The following is a 24650-nucleotide window of genomic DNA, read 5'->3' on the forward strand; positions in this document are numbered from 1 at the left end:
AAATACATAAACATACATAGAGGGAGAGTTAATGTTATGTCACAAAATGGAATTCATAAACAATTGTTTGAACTGTGCATTTCTCCTTCAACCATGTCTTGTGAAAAATCCCTCCAAGTCTGCAGGTATAGTTCAAGTTCATTATTTCCAATGGCTACATAATATGATTTAGTGTGGAATAACCATCATTTATTCAGCCATTTCCAGAATTTCCATGTTGCACACACTTTTAAAACGGCTGACGTTTTACAATTTGGTACACATACTGGCCATCCTCCTGCTACTGAACTTTCTCTTTGTCTCCAGCTTTTTTTGCCACCACCAAGAAGGCCATAAGAAACACCCTTGTACATGCTCAGTTGCCGATATAAGTGGCAACTTCAGTACCAGCTCTGAAATGATACCTGGTAAGGATGAAGCACCATCTTCCAAGGCAAAGTAAACATTCCAAATTAATTACAATTATGTGGTCCCCAAGAGGTAGAACAGATGAATTTGGGAACCAAGGGGTAGAACTAGGCATCTTACTAACTGGTGATTTTATTCTATGGGATAAATTACTAATAGAGGGATTGCTGTGTCAAGTATATTTGTTTTTAATTTTTAATTAACATTAGATTTAGTTTAATTAAAATTAAGATTGCTTTATCAAAATCCAAAGCCTGTATGTTCCCCATCCACATGTTCCCCATCAATGAATGAGAATGCCTGACATCATCACCAGCAAGAGCAGTTACAGTTCTTTTCAATTCTGTCAGCAATATTACGTTGTTCATTTAATGTGCATTTCTAAGGATATTCAGAGTTTGAGCATTTTTTCATGGTTCTTGGCCACTCGGATTTGCTCTCCTATAAACTGCCTATTCATATCCTGTGGCCATTTTTTTATTAAGTTATTGTCAATTTGTAAGACTTATTGTTACATATATATTTATCCTTGTCAGTAATATATATAAATATCCTTGTTAGACATTTGTTCCAAATCCATAAATTTAATACTATCTTTGTTACTGTCCCTGTTGTCACACATAGGCTGACATAAATATAGTCAATATTTCTTAACTTTCTTGCTATTTCTAAGAGTTCTCTCTTAGTTAAAACAGATTCCCACAACCTTGGATTGCACATGTAATTTTCTGTGATTTTTTTCCCCTAACTTTTTGCTTTATTTTACATTTAAGTCTTTAGTACATATGGACTTTATATATGTACAATATAGGTGTCAAACTCTATTTCCTTTCAGATGAATATCCAGGAGTTGCACCATCATTTCCTAAAAATATCCAGTCTTTTCCCACTGAATTGGAATGCCAATTCTGTCATATATTATATTCTCAAATATATTGAGGCCTATTTCTAGAATCTCCTCTGTGTTGCACTCACTTTTCCTATTCCAAACAATACAATATAATCGGAAACTTCTTTCTCAAGGCTTTTCCTCATAGCTATAACCCATTCTCTGAGCTGTAGCTAAAGGCACCCTAAGTCAGCGGGATGCTAGAGGATGACAGTGGATTATCCTGAACTTAACCAATTGAGCACCAGTTGCATCTGCTGGTCCCAATGTGGTATCCTTGCAAAAGGACATTAAAAGCTCTGCACTGCTATGGCTAATGTTCTCTTTTCTATCCTACTAGGAAGAACTATCAGAAGAAGTTCCCATTTATACTGGGAAAACAAAAGTATACACTTAGCACCTTGCCCCAGGGCCATGAAAATTCTACCAGCCTCTGACATACTTTATGAAAGGACCTGAACTCTCTGGGCATTTCTCAAAACAAAACATTGGACGATTACATCAATAACATGTTAATCGAAACTAAAGAACAAGAAATGGCAAGTACTTTAAAGACCTTGGTAAGATACACGCCCTCTGGAGGATAGAAATAAACCTTGTGAAGATTCAGGAAGCTGCCACATTAATGAACTATCTGGGGCATGCTGAGACACCCCATTCAAAGTAAGTCTGACATCTGGCTCCTCTCACTTCTAAGAAGAAAGGACAATGACAGGTAAATGCCTTTGGGTTCTGGAGAAAGCATTTTCTACACTTGAGAATACTGCTCTACAATCCATCTACAAATGACATGGAAGGCTGCCAACTATGAATCTAGATTTTGGATTCTGGAGGCAGATCTCCTAAGCAACTGAACTCCTAAATTTGGGGAATGTGGGAGAAGGAGGCATGTCAACACAATAGCGACTCCAAGGCAAATATTTATTAAGTTACTTAAGCCCTGGTTAGTTTTCTCAATGGTGAATTAAAAATTGTTATGCTAGGAATGAGTTCAGCCACATCTTTTTGGTTCTCAAAATCTGAGTTGATGATGATGATGATGAGGGCAACCATGATGACAATGAAAACTTTCTAAAAGTATCACCAGTGAAACCTCACTTCTCTCATGACTTCCCTGTGGTAGGCAGAATTCTAAAACAGTCCACAAGATTCCTCCCCCTGCTGTACAAGCCCTGTATCCCTTCTCCTTATGCGTGGGTAGGACCTGTGAATATGATGAGATCATCACTCTCATGACTACCTTATGTTATGTAACACTCCTCATGCATATTAGACAAGGCTCTCCTGCTGGTCTTGAGGAAGCAGATTGCCATGTTGTGGAAAAGACTGTGTGGCAGGGAATTGGTGGTGAGCCTTTAGGAGCTAAGGACCCCCTATCACACAAGCACAAGGAAATGAATTCTCTCAACAACCAGTGAGCTTGGAAGAAGCCCTGGAGCCTCAAGTAAGATCACAGCTCTGGCCAACACCTTGAGTTCAGCCTAATGAGACCCTGAGCAGAAGACCCAGCCAACCGGTATCCAGCCTCCTGTCCCACAGGAACCATGAGATAGTAAATGGGTATTGTTTTAAGCCGCTGAGTTTACTGTGATTTGTTAGGAAGAAGAGACAACTAATATAATCCCTTCAGCCAGGTCTCACCTACTTTTTCTCCATAAATTCCAACTCCTCCATCACCAAGAAACCAAATATTTTTTCTTGAGTCATCCACCAACTTTTTTTCCACATGATGATGGCTTTAAAAATATGTTTTTTAATAAGTATTGCTGTTTCTAACATTACACAAGCATAAAAATTGAAATGACTTTAAAAACCTAGAAAAGCAGATTGCTAATGTTTAAACAAGGACAGCAACGGGGCTGAATGTTTTCAGAGAAATACATTTTAGTCCTCAGATATAATTTACATTATTAAAATGTTTTTCAGTTAACTCATGAAATTTCATAATACCTGTCTTTGACCTATTTGTACATTACAAAAGATACATTGCTTTTTCTTTTCCAAAATGCATTGTTGAATTGCCTTTGTAAAAATACCCTTATCTAGGGGCATAAATATGCTTACCTGTATGACAGGTACCAAAACAATATTGTGGTAGATAATAGGAGCAAGAAGGCCATAACACTGAGTCACAGCTTGAAGGGCGTAACTGGAATCATTTAGGTAGTTGCTAAGTTCCAATGCCACTAGTACTCTCTCACATTCAATTAGTCTAGTAATCTGTAATGAAACAGATACTGTTACTCAAAGTGAACATCAGGTGCTTCACCAATGTGTCTCTAAGGAGAAGAAAGGGTAGAAAATGTGATTCTTGTGGCTTAACAACACGTTGGTATGTTAAAATGTTTATTTTAAATCAAGATCTAAATTCAAGAACAATTCTAACTCCCCAACAATGCTATGTATGGAAAAGACAACCTTAGACTTAAACTTCAGAATACTTTGTGAAATAATACAAATATCACTAGTAATGTAGAAAGAATCGACCTTTCTTAATTGGTAAAATAAAAACTTGGCTATATTTTAATGTTAGAAAAAACCCAATTTTTTTCAAAACATAAATTTTATAACAAATAATAATTAAAATATTATGTCTCTGTAATATTGCCCCCACTTGAATAACAAAGTCTCATTTTCTTTCTGGATTTGTGAAAAAAAATGATAAATTTTCAATAGACCAAATTAATCTTCTATTACACTTCTGTTACTCAAATAAAAATGGTAGTAAAATAGGCAGTTAGGCTTCTGTGATTAAATGCTACTTTAAAAAAATAGGGATCCTATCTAACTTTTCCTTTCCCTTTCCTGAGGGAAGATTTCACTATGTTTCTTGTCTTTTATTTTGAAAGATTTATTTACTTATTTAAAAGAGAGAGAAAGCAAGCATGCAAGTGGGGGGAGGGGCAGAGGGAGAAGGAGAGAAGCAGACTCCCCACTGAGTGTGAAGCCTAACACATGGGGCTCCATCCCAGGAACCTGAGGTCATGACCTGAGCCAAAATCAAGAGTCAGATCCTCAACCTACTGAGCCACTCAGGTGCCCCTATTTTTCTGTATATACATAAAAAATTACATACAAAGAAAACTTATGAGTGGCAACCAGAAATTTCCATACAGTAAATTTTTAGTAGAATGGTAGTCTAGCATTCTGGAATTCATTGAAGTACTTAAAGACTGCCTTTATTTACAGGCTGAGTGCAACATTGTAGGAAGAGGATAACAGTTATGACTGCTTGGGCTCTGTAAGGCTGTAAACTTGCCCTGCACAAAAGGGTCATTTCTTTTTTTTTTTTTTTCATTTTTGTATCCACAGACACTGGCATAGTCTCACATAACAATTTATTGGTTGATTAAATAAATAAATGCATGGGTAGGAAAAAGCAACTGTGAAAAACAAACACATGGGAAAAGTCTCTATGTCTCTTAAGTGAGTAAGGAAGGAAAGAGGATGAGGGAGAAAGAAGAGCAATGCTCAATCTAGAATGAAAACAAAAGCAAGGGATTGTTTTTAAAAGCAAGATGTTAAGGTTAGAAGGTTGCAGATGTACAGACAGCAATGTTTATAACCACCCTGTGAATCCATCAGTAGGAGATAAGTTACATTCCTGCCTCTATACAGGAATGCAATATTAAAATCAAAAACAATTTGGTATGAAAACAAATGCTCATTGTTCTTCATCCTGGAAAGACAGCAGTACCGAAGACAGAAATTCGAGAAAAACTAGCCAAAATGGACAAGACCACACCAGATGTCATCTCTGTATTTGGATTCAGAACCCATTTGGGTGGTGGCAAGACAACTGGCCAGAGAAAAATGGACCCAAACGTAGACTTGCAAGACACGGCCTGTGTGAGCAGAAAAAGACCTCGAGAAAACAGGGAAAGGAACACAAGAACAGAAGGAAGAAGGTCAGGGGGACTGCGAAACCAGTGCTGGTGCTGGCAGCAAGTGAGCTGGAGACTGGACAACAGAAGGAGTCAAGATTCTGCAGCGACTTCGTCTGTGGTGATTGTGCAGATTTTCCATGAGAGGATTAATAAACTAAGAACTTAAAAAAATTGTAAATTGATATGTGCCTGCATGAAAATATGTTCAAGATAAATTACAAAAAATGTTAAATAAGCAAATTATGGAATAGCAAGTAGATTGTGATGTCATTTTTGTAAAACAATAATACTTTGCCTGTGCATATTTTTAAAAATCAGAGATATAAAACAGAGTAAACAAAATCATAGTATTTTTAGGAGTAATAGGATTACAATGCATTTCACTTTATACATTATAACTTTTTAAATATTTGAAATTTATACTACTTTTGTAGAGACACAAAAGATAAATTGAAAAGAAGAAAAATACATAGGAACTTGGTCCTATGAAACCGATATGGAATATCAAATAAACCTGCACAATCATAAAATGACCTCTCAGTCCTTTCACAAAAGATCAGGACATGCAACCCCAAAAGAACATGAACTTGAGACGTCAAGAAACAAATAAAGGGAAATCGGCACATTTTTGATCATTTTAAAATCACTTACTTGTTGAGAGGGGAAAAGCTCATTGCCTTTAATACTATCACAGAAAAGATTTTCTTCTTTGCTTTTAATGTCACTTGTTACAAAAATATTTCTAAGAAAAAGGTATAAGAGGATTGAAGAAGTCTCTGCCAAAATATCTGAATGTAATCTGCAAAAGGAAGTAAATGATGTTACAAGTACAAATATAAAATGATTTAGCATATAAACACGCCTTTTCGGATTGATTTGTTCTTAGTATCTACACAGTGATTCCAAAACAGCAGCAAAAATTTGTGGAACAACTTCTCTTATACAGCTCTTTAAATTAAAATTAAAGACCATGTTTAACAGCAAGTTAACAACTAAGAAATTTTAGCTGCTGACATATTATATCACAGATACATAAAAATAACTATTGGTAAAGTAAAACTTTCTGGTTCTAATACACAAATTTCTTTTCTATCAACATAATGAAATCTATAGATTTTCAGAAGCTTGGAAAATAGGCCCAATATTTCAATTAACAAATTTTCTGAAAATAAGGGTCACTTACAGCAAAATCCACCACGGGTAAAGAGAAAGGGAGAAAGAAAGAGGCAGGCAGGAAAGGAAGGAGAGAGGCAGAGTCTTAATAACTCTTGGATTATTTTTAATTATCTTTTCTAAATTGCAATCAACAATGCCAAGCATTGGCAGTACTGTGAAATCTGCAGCCTTCCTTCTTTGTTTCCAATATTCCTTTCCTTGCTCTCAGCCTTCCTGGGTGACAAACTCCCTTCTAAGCTTCAGGTCCACCCTCTATCTCTAAAAAACAGAAAAGGATCGGACATCAGTAGTTCACACTTGATGATCCGTTTCACCACTGTGTTAAACGCTGAAATTATATTTGCTAGGAGAATGTTAGTTCTCCCGCTCCTGCAACTCATACTGAACTGTCTCTTCATCCATTTGATGATTGATCATCAGGCAGGCAATGCGCCCAGGCTGTTCCCTCCTTGTGGCTCCACTTCCTTCCCTAAAGAGCTCACATGCTGGTCAATCATTTCAATAGTGACCTCTCTACCACTTCAGATTCCACACCCTTTATTTTAAGCCGTAATCAGTCAGCCTGGCCTTGCACAGATGTCTCTGGCTGCTTTTTCTATCCCTGCTGCAACAGTCAATCACTTACTCACTTATTTATTCTCTTCATTTGATCTTTTTTTTTTTTTTTTTCATTCAAACTAGCATTTGCCGAGCACCTACTATGTAGAAAACACTATTCTAGGCCCTGGGATATAAAGATGAGTCAAATGTGGCCCTCACCCAGAAGAACTGGGCTCTACTACAAATTCATATTCTGTGATATCAGTTTAGTCATTATTCCTTTTCAGCAATACTTTCATTTATCCCTGATGGCTCTTTGTTCACACTCCTGACAGCAAATGTTCTAAAGCCCCTGCTCTCCAATCTGTGTGCTCCTGTATCCTCCAGGCTCTACCACCATAGTGTCATTATTATGGGAAGGTGCTTGTATCCTCAGTTTCTCCCTCTCCACTGTCTCCTTTCCCTCCACCCTCAAATATGCTTTCCTTAAGCCTGCCTTCCCCCTCAGGGTTCTGCCATCCTCTTCTCTACCACCAAACTTCACATGAGTGATCTTACTTATTCCAATTCTCCACTTTCATTTGCTTCTTACCCAACTGCAAAATGTTTCTGGCCCATCACACCACAAAAATAGCTCTCTTGAACTCATCAATGGCCTCTTAATTGCCAATTCTAAAGGCTTCCTCTTAGTTTTTATCCTACCCAACCTCTCCGTAGCATCTCTTATTGAGCAACTCCCCTGCCTGACCTTGCACGCATTTAATACTGCTGACCAGTCCCTCCTGGGTGATACTTTCACTTCCCTTGGCAATGCACTTTTCCAAACTCGTCTCCTGAACTATTCCTTTTTGTAGAGTAAGTTATGAAAGTTGGACTTGCTTTCTTTCTCCTTCCTTTTCTTCTTTCCTTCCTTCCTTCCTTCCTTCCTTCCTTCCTTCCTTCCTTCCTTCCCTCCCTCCTTCCTTTCTTTCTTCTTTCTTTCTCTCTTTCTCTTTCTTTCCTTCTCTCTCTCTTTCTCTCTCTTTCTTTCTTGTAATGCAAGGGTCTGACTTAAGCTTTGATTGCCAAAGCATCCACTTCAGAGATGGCTTTCTCTAATAAATACATTGCCAGCCACCCAACTCGATAAAGAGCCAGTCCACCTCCCCCACTGAGACTCCTTTGTTTTAGAAATCTTAGTCGATTTCAATAAATGACAATTGGGGCCATTTGTTGTTGTTGTTGTTGTTGTTGTTTTCTCTTCCCTTGCTTTAAATTCCCACTCTTACATTTCAAATTCAAAAAGAGAGCCCATGAAATCCTAGGCACCCACCCTTGACCTCAATAAAAGCAGAACCCCAGGCCCATGCTGGCTCTCTCTCTCTTTACCTACAACCTTGCTGTTGGGCCCCAAGTGTGCTGTGTAATTTTCAGATCCTATAAGTAATAAATCTTTATTTTTTTCAAAATTTCCAGATGGTTATTTCTGAAGGGTATCTTGCAATCATAATAAGAATCACAAGGGGTAGTTCAGATACAACATTGGTTATTGATGGGCTCAGACCAGCACAAAACATTTTCAGCCTTTCCTTGCTTCCATCTCCCGCTTCAGCCTCTTAAATGTAAGCAATGCCCAGAGTTCAATTCCAATCTTTTCTGCTAAACAGTACCTCCTTGGGAGACAGCACTCGTCAAAATTTCAATGATGACCTCATGGACAATTTCTCAATCTGTCTCTAGCCTTGACCTCTCTCCTAAGTGTCAGCACTATTCAACTACCTACTGGGCATCTCATATCCACAAAGGCATCCTGCTGGAAAATTAAACTCAAAATATTTCCTGTCAAATTCATTATCTCTTCTAAAAACTTGTCCTACCTTTCTCATTCTCCTAGAACATATCACAGGCCTGCCTGCCAGTCAGGTAACAATGACAATTCCAGGACACTTTACTACCTCTACTCTCTTGTCCCCGTGTCGTATAAAATCTTCCAAGCTCTGCTCTTCCTCTTCTGAAATGCCTCTCAAATCCACCCTACAGAGCATCTAGCATCCCTGTACATGGTAAATGCTAAGTCTACATTTGTTTGATTGAATGGAATTACACCTTTATGTGAATAAGCATTATCAAAGCCCTGCCTCAACCAGCATGTATATTTAAGGTTATGTCTTTGACTGAGGAATGAAGGGTTTTATCTTCTTATTAAAGACATAACAAGAAGGTGAAGGAGATTGTTGTTTTTGAACTTGTTGTTGAGACAGCTTGAAATCACAGTAATGCTCATTTCTGAGGCTATTCTTAAACTTTCTTTTTTTAAGGAAAAATGGCTATAAAGCAAAGGATGGCCTTTGGTTTTATATGGCTCCTACCAGCCTGTTTGCAGTTGCTGATGGTCTAACCCTGAGAGCCTCTTCAAGCAAAGGAAAAACCTTCTTATCCTAATAGTCCCCCTATGAGACTATAACTTTAACCCCAACCTGACCGTTGTTGTTACAAAAGTCCCCAAAGCATATTTGTGTTTTCTAGTATAACTGACAATATCTTGGTTAGTATTTGTTGTGTTTTTTTTTTCCCCATAGCCTTCATTACTCTACATTCAGAACACATCTATATGGCCTCCTGTGCTTTTCTAACTCTGGCAAAGAAGTTTCTAACCAGGACTCAAGAACTTGGAATGTAGATGCTTATTAAAACACTTATTAGAAATAGTTTTACATTGACTATCTTAATATGATATTGAAAATTAATTATAGGCTTCACACCCAACACCCACATTTTCAATAAGCAAATTAATATTTTAAAAGAATATTTCTAATTACCTTCTCTGTGTAATAGTCATTATATTGCTTAAACAAATAACAGATTGTTCATCGTGATGTGGTGAAGCAACAAAATAATCCCAAACTGGAGAGAAAGCCTTCTTAGCCAACTCATAGTTACCAACCTGATAGGCAACCTACAAAAAAAGTACATTATCTTATGCGATATTTTTATTTGTGAAATGTATCTTTTAAACAGGAATTCTGATAAGGCCCGCTCACACACTAATTTCATACACAGCTGTTCACATTTGTTGTTTTGTTCTACAGGGCCACAGTAAGGTATCGATGGCCACTGGCAAGGGAGGCAGACACATTTTGAAATCTCTTTTACTTCTAAATTGCATGGAAATTTGAAACTCTGTAAGGATGTTTCAAATTCTCATAAGCAAAACAAAGATCACATCTGAGCCAAATTAATTTCATTTCCATCTATCTCGGCAGTGCACTCCATTTATTATAGACACTGTTATAATGAACAATCTGTTCCAAGAGAAACAATCAGATTTCCCAAACCCAAAATATGAAATATACTTCATTCTTTTCTGGTTCAGACTGACACTTTCAGAGCTTTTGTGCAACAAAGGGTTCACAGCTGAAAAGAGTGAAAAATAAAACAGAGATGCTTCCAAGAGTCCATGATATTTTTAATTCAACACATTCAACATTAGGCAAAATAACTGAGTTCACTGGTAAAACAGAAGATCGAGAGAAGAAAAATCAACAACTTACCTATTTCTTTTGGTAAAATATATTTCTTTACAGATATTCCCCAAAATCATTCTATTCAAATATGTGCAACAATATAAAATCTCACCACGTGAGTTATGTGCTGCTTCAAATCCTTAATGGAAGCAGGTAGGATATAAAGCATAAATAAATTCATTAAATTAAGTATGTAAATAACATGTTGCTAGAATATATTCCACTCAAGGGAATAACTTACAGGGCCAGAACTTTTTAAATCTGCCAACTCCACGCTCATAATCAACCAACCAGCAAGGTTTTATGAAGTTTCTACTCTGTGCTAAGCACTGTAAGGATAGGTTCTTCAAAGCTTAAAATGACCTTATACTCCATTAAACTCTAATCAAGTTATAGACATAAAACACATGAAATTACCAGAAAAGCTACAAAGAATAACATAATAATTGTAGAGGCTGAGAAAAGGAGAAATAAAGGCTTCAAAAAGGAGTCGGGGCGTGAGTTGAACCTCAGGCAGGAGTAAGGTTCATATGGGCACAGTTTAGACCGAACCTGAAAAGGGTCCAATAGTGAAAATCACCATAGTGCATTTAGGAGAGACTGGAAAGACAGATCAGAATTTGAAGAAAAGCAGGAAATATGAAGGACAGATAAAATGGGATATGATTTCAGAAGGCCTTGAAAATCAGGTGGAAGTATTTAAAGATGTCAGGTACTGGTCCAAGCGCTCTACACGCATTATTGTATTAACTTCCCATTACAGCTTTAAGAGGTGGGCTCTATTACCATTCCTATTTTTCAGATGAGGAAACTGAGGCATTAAGCAGTTAAATAATTTGTACAGAGCCTGATATTCAGTTAAAATAGTAGAGCCAAGACTTAGAGTGGTAGATGAGGTCACTTCTCCAGCTGCATTTGTCAAATGAAGGAGTTGGACTAAGTGGTCACTAAGACACTTATAATTCTAACACTTAACATGGAAATTAATAACAAATGATATATGAGTTGGATGAAATTATAACTGAATATATTCTTTTCCTTTTAAAATATATTCTTCTAAAAATAATATCATTTATTCAATTAGTGGACATTGTAAAGCAAGAAAAGCTGCCATGATAAAACTAAGGTTTGTAAATTCATGAGTTTTTGTGGGTTAACAGAGAAGTGCCAAGATATAAGATGGTGACCTGGTGGTAATAGGTATAATAGATTTTAGAGGGGGTGAGGTTAAAATGAGAAAGCAGCACTAGAAGACTAATGAAATAATTAAGTACAGTAGAAACCTCCTCCTTGATACATGACCTTCTCGTAGCTTCCAAAGTTCCATACTTGGTTTTTCTTCCCCGCACATTCCTTTTTAGTCACCTTTGCAAGCTCCTACTCTTTTCCCCAATCTCTTCATATTGGCATGTCCCAGGGCTCAGTCTTTGGACCTCTCCTCTCTTCTATCTGTATTTATTTCCTTAGTGAAATCATCCAGCCCCATGGCTTTAATGGTCACATGACTACTCTCAACTCCTCCTGACCAGACCTTTCTCCCACACTCCAGATTCATATATCTCACTAACTACTCAACAGTTCTCTCTGAATATCTAATAAAAATCTTGCCTCAACATGTCTCAAAATGAATTTCTGCTCTCCCCAAGCCCCAAATCTATACCACTCACAGCATTCCCCAACTCAGCTGATGTCAAGCCTATCCTTCCAGTTAGTCAATTAAATATCTTAGAGTCATATTTTTTTTCTCTTTACATTATTTCCATGAGGAACTCTTGTTAACTCCTCCTTCAAAACATATCCAGAATCTGACCACTTCTCACCACATCAACTACTATCACATGGCTAAGCCACCACCATCTCTCATTGGATTATAGCAATAGATAGGTCCCTGTGCTTCCATCCCTGCTCTATTATGATCTATTCCTAACATAGCAGCCAGGGTGAGCCTCTGAAAATGGAAGTCACATTATGTCATCCCACTTCTCAAACAACAACAAAACTTTCCCAATGGTTGCCCATTTCACTCAAACTAAAAGCCAAAGTTCTTATAATGGCCTAGAAGTCTTGTCATGAGCTGCTCCCCGACCTGCCTACTTACCTTTTATCTCCCTAACCAATTATTTTAGTCTCCATGGGTCCCTCTGCTCCAGCCACACTGGCCTCCTTGTTGTTTATCAAACATACCAGGTACACTTCTGAAAACCATAGGGCTTTTGCCCTTGCTCCTTCTGCAGAATGTTCTGCCTCCAGAGACCCCCTCCCACATATCCTTTAAGTCTCTGCTCAGATCTCACCTCTAGATGAGCCTTCCCTAATCACCCAATTTAATACTCTGATCTACCTTCCATTCCCTCACTTCACACCTCTAATTCCTTTGACCATACTCCACTTTTTCCTTCCATAGAACTTATCTTGTAACATACTAGATAATTTACGTATTTACTGTGTTTATTGTTTATTACATATCTCTTATCATGGCATTTTGTTCACTCTGCTTAGAACAGTGGTTCTCAAAGTATGGTCCCTAGACCATCGGCATCAACATCACCTAGGAACTTGTTGGAAATGTAAAATTCCAGGCCCTACCCCAGACCTAGTGAATAAAACTCTGGTGGTAGGACACAAGAATCTGTTCAACCAGCACTCCAAGACACACACTCCAGGTTTACAATCACTAACCTGGAGCATTGTGTAGCACAGAGTAAGTGTACAATAATAGCATGTTAAATACAGTTTAAAACAATCTTTTCCTGGTAATTTCCCTCTACCCACAGAAGAGGACTCTCAGCAATTCTACTGTAACACAGTTGACTGCCCCAGGGTAAGTGCCTGACTCAAACTGGGTGTTTTATAGCCCCCTCTGCAAAGCAAGCCACTCAAAGTGTGGTTCTGTTGTCGGGGCTAAAGGCACTACATGCCCCAGCAGAATTTGAGAGAAAGTGTGTTACTCACACAAGGGGCTCCATGGGAGTGTTGGGCAGGCACAAGCAGGCCTGGGAAGGAATGGGTTGGGCCTTGATTAGTGGTGAGAGGTAGGAATAGGAAAAGCTGCTACCACCTGGGAGATTTAAATTTCCTGTTAGCACCAAACATGAGCTCACAGACCTCCTATCATCCTGCCTGTGTATGGAACCAAAGGAAAAGAGAGGGGGGAGGTTTAAAAACAAGTCAGTGGTCAAACATCAAAAAAGACGTCAGACTCCTTTTATTTGGTGGGCCAATTAGAATCTCTTTCCTAGGAATCTAGAATCCAGATTAGTAGCCAGCTAGGCAGTCTCTGTTTATAGCTGAAATTGAGGAATATAAAAATGCAGGAGCTGCCATTTTTCCTTCAGAGATGGAGAAGTAAAGAAAGTCAGTCTTTAGAAGGAGAAAAAGAAGCAGACGTATATAGAGAACCAAAGGTATGAGACCTATAGTTGCCTGGAGTCCACAGCCTTACCAGGGCCTAGCTGCATTCCCCCAAGCCAACCAGGTGCCATTAACTTGCAATCGGAATCCTAACTAAAACCATAAATCAAAATTACCTAAATATAGGTCATTGTTTTGGTAATGAGATGGATTAAAAAAGGCAGTTCAAAGGAAGAAGAGATGACATCTTGCAGAGAACCTAGCACAAAATAGACAATAAATAATTCATCAACAAACACATAAGTAGAGAGAGTAGCAATATCCAGTTGGAGGATGAGAGGAAAAAGAAGAGTTGAAATTTCTTAAAGACCTTTAAAAATGGGATAACTATCTTTTACCTGGTAGATTTATTGTTTTTAATTTGGTCATAGACAAAAGGCAAATCTCTATTTACCAAAGAGTTTTGGTGAATTCATATATAAAGTGAAAAAAAAGTAAGAATTTTATTCACCTTGCCACCACCACTATTCCTGACAAAGCATTCATGTTCCAGCATCAAACTCTACTGCCAATACCAATCATCAAGACCCAATGAGCAACACCAACCCAGGCAGAGAAGAGATGGCAGAGACATGGGCTCTAGAAGAACTTGGCCCATGTTAGAAGTTGAACACATGACTTCCTTGAACCTAGACAGAGCAGTAGAAAGGTATGAGCTGATTCAAGTGTCAGGCTTACCATCTGCTACCCAAGTAACCGTGGATCACTTAATTACATGACCTCCCTGAGACACCTTTCTCAAATAAAATGGCAGGGGAAGGATTAAATTCATCTCAGTTTCCTCAACTATAAAATGAAAGTAAAAATACCATCTCACTGAGTTATTGTAATAAACATAATAATGACTCTTTAAATACCTGGCACATAATAGTTTTTAATTAAATGATATCCTCCATTTCTTTTCTCAATAAACAATTGTGTCCACTCATTATTTGACTGAGTAGTTCAAAAACCCAGCAGTATATGACATTGGGTCTTATATCCATTTTAGAGATAGGGAAATTGAGACCAAGTAATTTGCCTAAAATCCTAAAATCCTGCTCATAGGTTTCAATTTTCTACATTCTGTATAACATTATCTAGAGATTCCTGACTTAAAGGGGAAAAATAAAAACAAATGAAGCTATAAAGAGGGGGAAATTAGAAAAGATCTGTAGAAAATATATCATTCATAATGGTTTTTCAAACAACTCTCCAGATAATCTAAATAAATAGCTTTCTACATTAAGGGGAAACCTAGTGAAGACTTAACTGACTTTATTAATGTCTATAGAATAATGTTGAGTTGAAAGCCCAACCTAAAATTCTAAGCCAAGTTAATCATAGGCATTTAGTGAAATGTCTCTATTTCTTACTATAAAATATATGTGATAATATTTTTTAAAAGATGTATTTATTTATTTGAGAGAGAGACAGCAGGTTGAGGGGCAGAGGGAGAAGGAGAGAGACAAGCAGACTCCCTGCTGAGCACAGAGCCTGACGCAGGGCTCAATTCTAAGACTCCGAGATCATGACCTGAGCCAAAACCAAGAGCCAGATGCTCAACTGACTGAGCCACCTAGGCGCCCCATATGATACTACTTTTTAAAGAACTGAATTATCCTGAAACTAAAAACTAACCACTCTCAATGAAAAATAGATCGCAATTCCAAAGGAAAGGTACATTTTCTTGCTAGAACTTAAAAGCTTAAACTTGAGCTGTAAATTAAATTCTACTAAGTTTACTAAGTAAGAAAATTTGCTGCACTTAACATTATGAGAGAGAATGCTCATATGCTGTCATAAATGAATACAGTACTGCAAATATAGTATCAATAATGAAACATTGGCCATTACTTTATGACACTTCTCATTATTCCAGCAGAATAGCTTGGACTTCATTTTATTAACTTTTCAATGAAAGTTCTGCCAAATGAAACCCAAAATCAAACCTCCCTGGAGAAAAATTAGGCCTTGATAAAATATTCGGTTCCTCACTTTGAAATAACTCCATCACTGCAAATTAGGGAATATATTAGATTCCAAAGAAATAAAAACATCAGAAAACCATGAGCCAATATGACATGCTAAACCAATGCTAGACAAATCCTAGCAATTCTCTCAATTTAATTTTCTTTGAAAAATATGATAATATAAAATACCACTAAGATCTTAGCTTATTATTCTAATCAACTATTAAGAGAAAAATAATAGCACAATAGAAACGTGATAAAATTTAAAATAGCCATCATTACTAAAGCCAACAATAGGCTTAAAATTAAGATTCTCAAGACCTAGGTCAAGGAGTCACCCTTTCTAGTGTCCTATTCACTGGTGATATGTTTTAAGACAGGGAATCACTCCAGAAAAATGTTAATTCATGAGTACATTCATAACTAAAACAATAGCAATATTTATTAAGTGCCTACTGTGTGACAAGTGCACTGGTTAAACATCTGACATGCATAATTCCATTTAATACTCATAATACCTATGGGAGGTAGCTACTATTACTATTCCCACTTCATAGATGAAAGTTACTTGCTCAATATCACATGGCTAGTGTGAGGAGCTGGAACTTGAACTCAGGTCTGTGTGTCTTTAGTAACTCAGAAATTTCACTTCTGTAAATCTCTCCCCCCAAAAAAGTAATCACAGATGCAGACAGAGATTCATATACCAAGATGTACATCACAGCTTTGCTTATAATAGCAAAAGACTAGAAAATATCTAAATGCCCACCAGTAAAGATTACTAAGTAAACTACAATCTATCTGTAAGATGCAGTATCATTAAAAGAAGCAATACCTTTAGAAGACACAGCTGTTAAAAATTACGCTATGGAGGAATAGTTAATGGATTGAAAAAAATGTCAATTATATATTAAATGACAGTATCAGGATATAAAATAATATATATACCATGATTGGGTTATATATTATACATAAATCCAAACACACATATGTATATATAAAAATGTGTGTGTGTGTAAGTGTATACACACACACGTACATGCACACAAATGAAAAGATAGCTCTGGATCAGGGTTTCCCAATCTTGGCACTACTGACATTTTGGGCTGGATCATTCTTTGTTATGGAGGGCTGTCGTTTGCATTGTAGGGTGCTTTTCAGCATCCCTGACCTCTACCCACTAGACGCCAGAAGCACCCTTCCAGGTTATGACAACCAAAAATGTCTCCAGATATTAACAAATGTCCCTTGGGGGCCAAAATTGCCCCAAGTTAAGAACTGCTACTCTGGATGATAGGATAAACAGGTAACATTTATTTTCTTCTTTGTGCATTTCGGTATTTTCTAAATTCCTAAAATTAAATTTAAAATTAAAATTAAATTTTTACAATAGCCTTTTTTTCTGGATACATTTGTAATCCAAAAAAAAAAAAAATGCTGTCGTACAGATCAGTCTCACTAAAAAGAGAAGGAATGATTCCTATTTTTATGAGACTAAACTGCAGTAATGGAAATATGTATTACAAGAGCTTTAGAATATCCACTGTGATTTTTTTCCAATTAGAAATTACTTAGTAACAGCTTAGCAGAAAAAAACATAGAGGAAAAAATTAGCAGAATTCTCTTCTACCTGCGTCAAGAACATCCGAGCAGTAACAGCAGAAAGAGGTGGATAAACCAGAATTGGTTTCGTTGTCTCCCCAATAGCGTTACCAATAAGCTTCCCATTAGAAGAATAAGCAGCAATTGCAAAGACATATTTTTCATTGGTTTCTAAACCTTTCACTTCAAAAATGCTTTTACCATCAGCTGGTATCTGTTAATAAAAACATATTTCAAGTTTATGTATGGAAAACTGAAGTAATGTGACTTAAAAAATATAATTAAATAACCCTTATATGTAAAAAAAAAAATAAAATAAAACCTTTGCATTTACTGTTGGATTTCAGTTATGACTTAAATTGAAATTAGAGAAATTCACTGAAATAATGACATGAGAAGGAGGTCAAAAAAAAAAAAAAGAAAACACTCAGTTGTCATTAATGAGACTTTTGGTAAGATTTCCTGACAATTAGAGGTTTTTCTAATTTGACATACCGCTTCTCCTGAGTTTGGGAGATGATTATTGTTTAGCCTTACTTTTTCATAGCTCCCTTCTGCTTTGCAACCCAAAATGCAGTACCAAGAGACCTGTGGAGGAGAGAGATGAACCCATCATCTATAGTCTGTTTAACAAGGCATTCAATTTCTCTTATCAAGATGTGGCACTTGTGATGAGCACCGGGTGTTGCATGGAAGTGCTGAATCACTACATTGTACACCTGAAACTAATATTACACTGTATGTCGACTAACTAGAATTTAAATAAAAACTTAAAAAACAAAAAAGATGTGGTAAAAGGAATATTTTTCTAAATAAAAATATAACTATTCAGGTTTTAAAACATGGAATTTAATGATGTACCATACGTTGGCTAATTGAGTTTAAATTAAAAAATAAAATAAAAATAAAATAAATTTAAAAAATTTTTAAAAACATAGAATCTAAGTTTACAAATATACTTAGGTTTAATCTCACAAAAATAAATACAAATATAAGGCTTATTTACCTGGGACTACAGAGATTATTATTCACTATTAATTATTTTAACTACCATTAACTGGGCAGTTTCTTTCATGTTAAGTATTGTTAGGAAATTTACATAAACTTTCTAATATTTGCAACATCCCTATGAAATGGGATTACTGTAGTCATTTTGCTTTATGAGAAATGGAGACACAGAAATGTTCAATAATTTGCCCAAGATCAGATAGTAGCATGATATTTGATAATTCTTAACTATAGAAACCAAAAGCAAAATGCAAATTCTACAGGAACAATCAAACTTAAACTTAATTAAGTAGTTAGAATTGGTTCTTCTGCCCAAAATGTTGAAATAATGGAGATTGCTCATTGGAATGAACTACTCTCATTGTAGGGGAAAAGGGAGCAAGTCGATACCTAGGGAATAGCATTATGAAGGAGCCACTGTCCTGAGGTTGGGGTTGGGTAGGTTGTCATCATTGTGTCATTCCCTTTTCCCCAGAAGCTCCACCTCCCAAAATCTCAACACCTAAATGATAAGGAAAACTGGAAAGAAGGGAAAAAGTAATTGTCTCTTAGAAAAGACTGCCTCTTATAGCTTAGCTTAGCTTAGGTATTTCTTCCTCCTGGTCAACAGAAAAATCCTAATGGTATTCTGTCTGCATGACTAGTTCTCAACCCTGACTGTGCAGAGTCACTTTTCAAAATACCGTTTTCACAGAACCAACCATTTTTTAAAATTACATATACCCAAGCCTGCCTAGCTTCAATGAATTAGAGTTTCTGGTACAGGTGTCCAAATCTTTGTGTCCAGAAGGAAAACTGCTCAGGTAAATAAGGAGCACTTGACAAAGGTAGAACTCCAACAACTAGAGACACAGCACTGAAGGAACTCGAAAGCCGGAAGCCAAGAGGGGGGGAAAAATCAGATGAATTTCAGAAGAAATGTAAAAACTAACTTTCCATGAAAAAAGAGTATCATTTTACATAGAGGGGAAAAAAGGCAGAAAGATTGTGCTATATGGCTTAAATTATTATTTTCTCTAAGTTAAGCTCTCTATATAAAACAGAATTTGAAGGGTAAAATTCTCTCTAAAAGCAGTTTTAGAAGCAGGATTTATGTTTCTATTTTGTCCCACAAATGAAGACATCTTAGTTTGTGTAACTATAAGGAGCAATGTGTAATTAGAATCTGTATAAGAGTAAAGACACCATGAACAAACCACCACTAACTTTAGAAGTAAAAGTTTATTAATAACTCAGCATTTTCAACTATTAAAACAGGTTTTAATGAAACAAATGTTATAACAAGAGATTTTGATAAAACAAAAGATGGCTGAACCCTCTAACCAGAAAACTTATTTAAGCCCACAGCACCATCTAGTGTTGATGAGTATGTAACCGAAGGTAAAAATTTCCTGGAGCACACAACTCTACTATGTATACGATACACAAACTTCATATAATGTGCTAAGTGACAGGTCCTACCACTATAGGTCAGATATGGAATACTTATATCTTCCTATTTGTAAGCATTATGAAATAAGATAAACTAGTCACTAATTTGAAATACGAAAAAAAAATTTTTTTGGTTAAATAAACCAAAACATTTGAGTAAAAACAAAGAAAAACTCTTGGTAAGGCATCCAGTCTTAGTTCCGTACTGAATTTTCAAAATCAGCAAATCCTCATTCTTAAATAGATTCAAAAAAATCCAAAGTTGAACTTTAAAAATGCTAGCAGTTGCAATAATGCATTTATGACAGCACAGCTGGGGTGTAAGATGAATGTTACTTCTATTTCTCCAATTACAAAATATTATAAAGGTGGTATTACTTCTCACTGATGTCCATATCCCATTAGTCTGAAGCTCCTCAAAGAATGGAATCAAACTTTGTGTTTATTTTTATATCTCAATTACCTCGCACAGAACTGGACAGGTAAGAGATAATAATGTTCACTGGACAAAATTTATGAAAAAAAAATCATGAAATAATGTAATCACACTCTATACCAATGTTAATTGTTTTAAGCAAACTTTACTACGCATGTTTAATATAAGATATGGAGGGACATCAACTAATACGCCAGGAATATTATATATTATCTCATTTAATTTTCACAGTAAACATATTTTACAAATAAAACAATACTACCACCACTTCAAAAAGTATATTTAGATTTTCTAAGGTCATACTGCTAGTAAGTGGTGGAGCTGGAATTTTAAACCGATATCTGTCTGACTTTAAAGCCTGTGCCCTTTCCACGATACAAGTTGATGGAAGTTAAAGCAGAATATCTTAAAGACAAAGATAAAACTTTTTTATACTACATCAAAGAGCATGTTGTTGATCATCCAAAAGAGGAAATTTAATATTTAAAATATAAATCAAGCGGAATGCTTGTGAGGACACTAAATCTCAAGTGAGAGTCACATTTAGGCCAAGTTCCAAAGCATCAGGGATGGGAGAAAAAGTTCATTCTTCAATAAATACATAAAGAATTATGACATATAATATGGTTGGAATTGTCATTTGTTTGCATTAAATAATCCCCATTTACTTGGAAGAACTCTGGGAAGAACATCTAACTTTGTTATCCCCCAATTGCCTCATCTCCATCATTGGCTCTGAGAGTAACTTCTATGCTCTTCAAATGCCTTATTCCAGTTCAGCCGAGACCTTCTCCATCTTGAACACACTAGGATGTCAGCATAGGACTCTGCACGGTGACGAAGATATTTAAGAGACAAAAGTTTCTCTACTGTTTCTCCTTACTATATATTGGGTATAGCAAAGCTATATAGAGCATAAAGGAAAATAGCACAAAGGGAAAGGTCATGAAGAAACGAAGTATAGTTAAGACATTACAATACTAATCCCAACGTTCAGACTATTTGAGTCCTAAGAGCAAGAAAAGTATCAATCTTGATAGTCATAAAAGTACTCATGTTGTTTTGCCTGAAATAAAGATCATAACGGGCAACATACCTTAACATCTGAAATAAATGGAGCAGGTTTCAATGTCACAGAACAGTAAGTTCGGGATAGCAGGATAGGTGGGGGAGGGATTCTGCTTTTCTTTCTTTTTGAACTTTCCACATATTTTTGATATGAATATAGGGTATTTTGTTCTGCTTCAGTCTTCTCAATTAAAGAATATGCTTCCTGTAATAAAGTGTGAACACAGAAAAATACATTTCAAGATTTGAACTGCATTTATATTTGTAGAATTCTGATAATGTTAAACAACATTATCTTGCTATATGTAGCTTTTTGAGCCTCAGTGTTACACATATTTCAAGCATCGAATGATTTTACAAAAGTAAATAAATAGCTACTAAATAAGTCAGAAGATCTGAATACTTCCAAAGAAAGTCTAAATATATGCACAATAATAATGCATGTAAATGGGTTAAACTTATCTTTTAAATTAAATTAAAAGGCAAAGACTATTTAATAGAGCTCCAAAGCAAAAATCCATGTAAAGATTAAAATTAAATGGGTAATAGAGAAAAAATAGCCTTTCCAACAAATGGTACTAGGACAATTAGATCTCCACATGCAAAAGTAATAAAGTTGTACCCCTACATCACACTACATACAAATATTAACCCAAAATGAATTACAGACCCAATGTAAGGGCCAAAATTATAAAATTCTTAAGAGGAAACATATAAGTAAATCTTCATAACTTTGGGGTAGGCAATGGTTTCTTAGATATGACACCAGAAGAAACACACACACACACACACAAGTAGATAAATTGAACTTCATCAAAATTAAAAATTTCAAATGATAACATCAAGAAAGTAAAAAGACAACCAACAGAATGAGAGAAAATACCTGCAAATAATGTATCTGAGAAGGGACTCATATTCAAAATATATAAAGAACTGTTACAAGTCAATAATAAAGACAAATAATCCCAGTAAAAATGGACAAAGGGTTTGAATACACATTTCTCCAAAAAAGATGTAAAAATAGCCAAGAAGTACAAAAAAGATGCACAACATCATTGGCCATTTAGGGATGAAAATACAAAATCAGCAAGCTAATTCAAGAAGCAGAAAACTTAAATGCAGGATAATGATAGAATAAACTGAGAAAGATATCTAAAAATTTTTTTGTTTTGTGTGTTGTTCTTCAACGTGTCACCTTTTGAAATGCAGATTGCCTTTCTTTCAGGTTCACAGAATAAGTAAAATAAGTTATTTCTACTTGCTGATAGTAAGAAACTTTCAATAATAGCCATTTCATAAGTCACATATACCAGTAGTAGTCTTATTTCTTCTCACAACAATGTCAGGCTCAACTGATCTCATTTTTTAAAAATTTCAAATCTCAAGGAACTGATAATTCCCATGCCATTTAAAAATTTTCTAACTATGAAGACAGCTTCTCAAATAATTTTACAAGTTATCATAAGAAAACTTGAAAAATGACTGCACTTAAAAACATAGAGCAATCCTCTTACAAATATAAATGCAAACATTCTAAATAAAATACTAATACATTGAATCTAGCAATATATTAAAGGAATAACATACTGTAATTATATTCTCTGTCTCCCAAGAATACATGGATAATTTAATATTAGGAAGTCTATGAATATAATTTAATTTATCTATAAATCAAATGAGGAAAAAAATATGATTACAGGCTAAATGGCCAAAAAAAAAAAAAAATCGAACTTCTTAAACATTCATTACTAATTTTTTTTAAAACAAGAGGTAAGAAGGGAAATCAAAAAAATCTTAAGACAAATGAAAATGGGAACACAACATACCAAACCCTATGGGATGCAGCAAAAGCAGTTCTAAGTAGGAAGTTTATAGTGTAAATGCTTACATTAAGAAAAAAGAAAGATCTGGGGTGCCTGCGTGGCACAGTCAGTTAAGTGTCCAACTCTTGGTTTCTGCTCAGGTTGTAAAATTGAGCCCCTCTGCAAGCTCTGTGAGCACGGAGTCTGCTTAAGACTTTCTCTCCCACTGCCTCAACCCCTCTGCCTACTCACTCTCTCTCTTTCAAATAAAAATAAATAAATCCTTTTTTTAAAAAAATAAAGATCTGAAATAAACAATTTAACTTTACACCTTAAGAGAACTAGAAAAAGAACAAAAAACTAAGCCCAAAATTAGGGTACTTGAAATTTGCTAAGAAACAGATCTTAAGTATTCTCACTCAAAAAAAAAAAAAAAAAAGGAAAGGAAAGGAAAGAAAGAAAAGAAAAGAAAAAAGGGAGAGAGAGAGGGAAGGAGGGAGGAAGAAAAGAAGGAAAGGGAGAGAGAGGGAGGGAGCGAGGGAGGAAGAAAAGAAAGAAAGAAAAAAAGAGGAAGAAAAGAAGGGAAGAAAGACCAATGGAATAGAACAGAGAGCCCAGAAATATGGTCAGCTAATTTTTTACAAAGTCGCCAAGAATATACAATGAGGAAAGGATAGTCTCTTCAATAAATGGTGTTGGGAAAAGTGGATATCCATATTCAAAAGAATGAAATCAGACCCTTATCTTACTGTACACAAAAATCAACTCAAAATGCATTAGAGACTTAAACATAAGATCTGAAACTATAAAACTAGAAAAAAGCATAAAGGAAAAGCTCCTTGACATTGGTTTTGGCAACAATTTTTTGGATCCTACAGCAGAAGTATACGCAACAAAAACAAAAATAAATAAGCTGAAAAGCTTCTGCACGGCATAGGAAACAATCTACAAAATAAAAAGGCAACCTATGGAATTAGAGGAAATATTTGTAAGCCATACATTCAATAAGGGCTTGATATCCAAAATATCTAAGTAACTCTTAACTCAATAGCGACCAATCAAATGATTTAAAAATGGGCAAAAAACCTGAATAGACATTTTCTAAAAAAGACATTCAAATGGTACATGAAAAGATGATCAACATCACTAATCATCAGGGAAATGCAAATCAAAACCACCATGGGGTATCACCTCACACCTGTTAGGATGTCTATTATCAAAAAGACAAATGATAACAAATGTTGGTGAGGACGTGGAGAAAACAGAACACTTGTACGATGTTAGTAAGGCTGTGAACTGGTACAACCAGTAAGATAAACAGTATGAAGGTTCCTCAAAAAATTAAAAATAGAACTATCATATGATCCAGGAATCCCACTCATGGGTATTTATCCAAAGGAAATGAAATCATTATCTCAAAGAGATATCTGCACTCCTATGTTCATTGCAGCATTATTCACAACAGCCAAGATATGAAAACAATCTAAGTGTCTACTGATAGACGAAAAAAGAAAATGTGTCACACAGATACAATGGA

General features: G+C 35.7%; 1 protein-coding gene across 2 annotated transcripts in view; it reads right to left on the reverse strand.

The window, feature by feature from the left end:
• CFAP54 (cilia and flagella associated protein 54) overlaps positions 1 to 24650 on the reverse strand; it is a 293191-nt gene that overhangs the window by 186763 nt on the left and 81778 nt on the right. For both annotated transcript variants that reach the window (XM_057316516.1, XM_044384508.3), the window contains exons 20-25: positions 21340 to 21516; positions 17864 to 17956; positions 17397 to 17582; positions 9699 to 9835; positions 5836 to 5983; positions 3362 to 3517 (exon numbers count right to left, since the gene is read on the reverse strand). In XM_057316516.1, the coding sequence (XP_057172499.1) occupies positions 3362 to 3517; positions 5836 to 5983; positions 9699 to 9835; positions 17397 to 17582; positions 17864 to 17956; positions 21340 to 21516 (897 nt within the window). The remainder of the gene's footprint in view (positions 1 to 3361; positions 3518 to 5835; positions 5984 to 9698; positions 9836 to 17396; positions 17583 to 17863; positions 17957 to 21339; positions 21517 to 24650) is intronic.

This window comes from Ursus arctos, unplaced genomic scaffold (assembly GCF_023065955.2).
Source record: "Ursus arctos isolate Adak ecotype North America unplaced genomic scaffold, UrsArc2.0 scaffold_21, whole genome shotgun sequence".
NCBI classification, from domain to species: Eukaryota; Metazoa; Chordata; class Mammalia; order Carnivora; family Ursidae; genus Ursus; species Ursus arctos.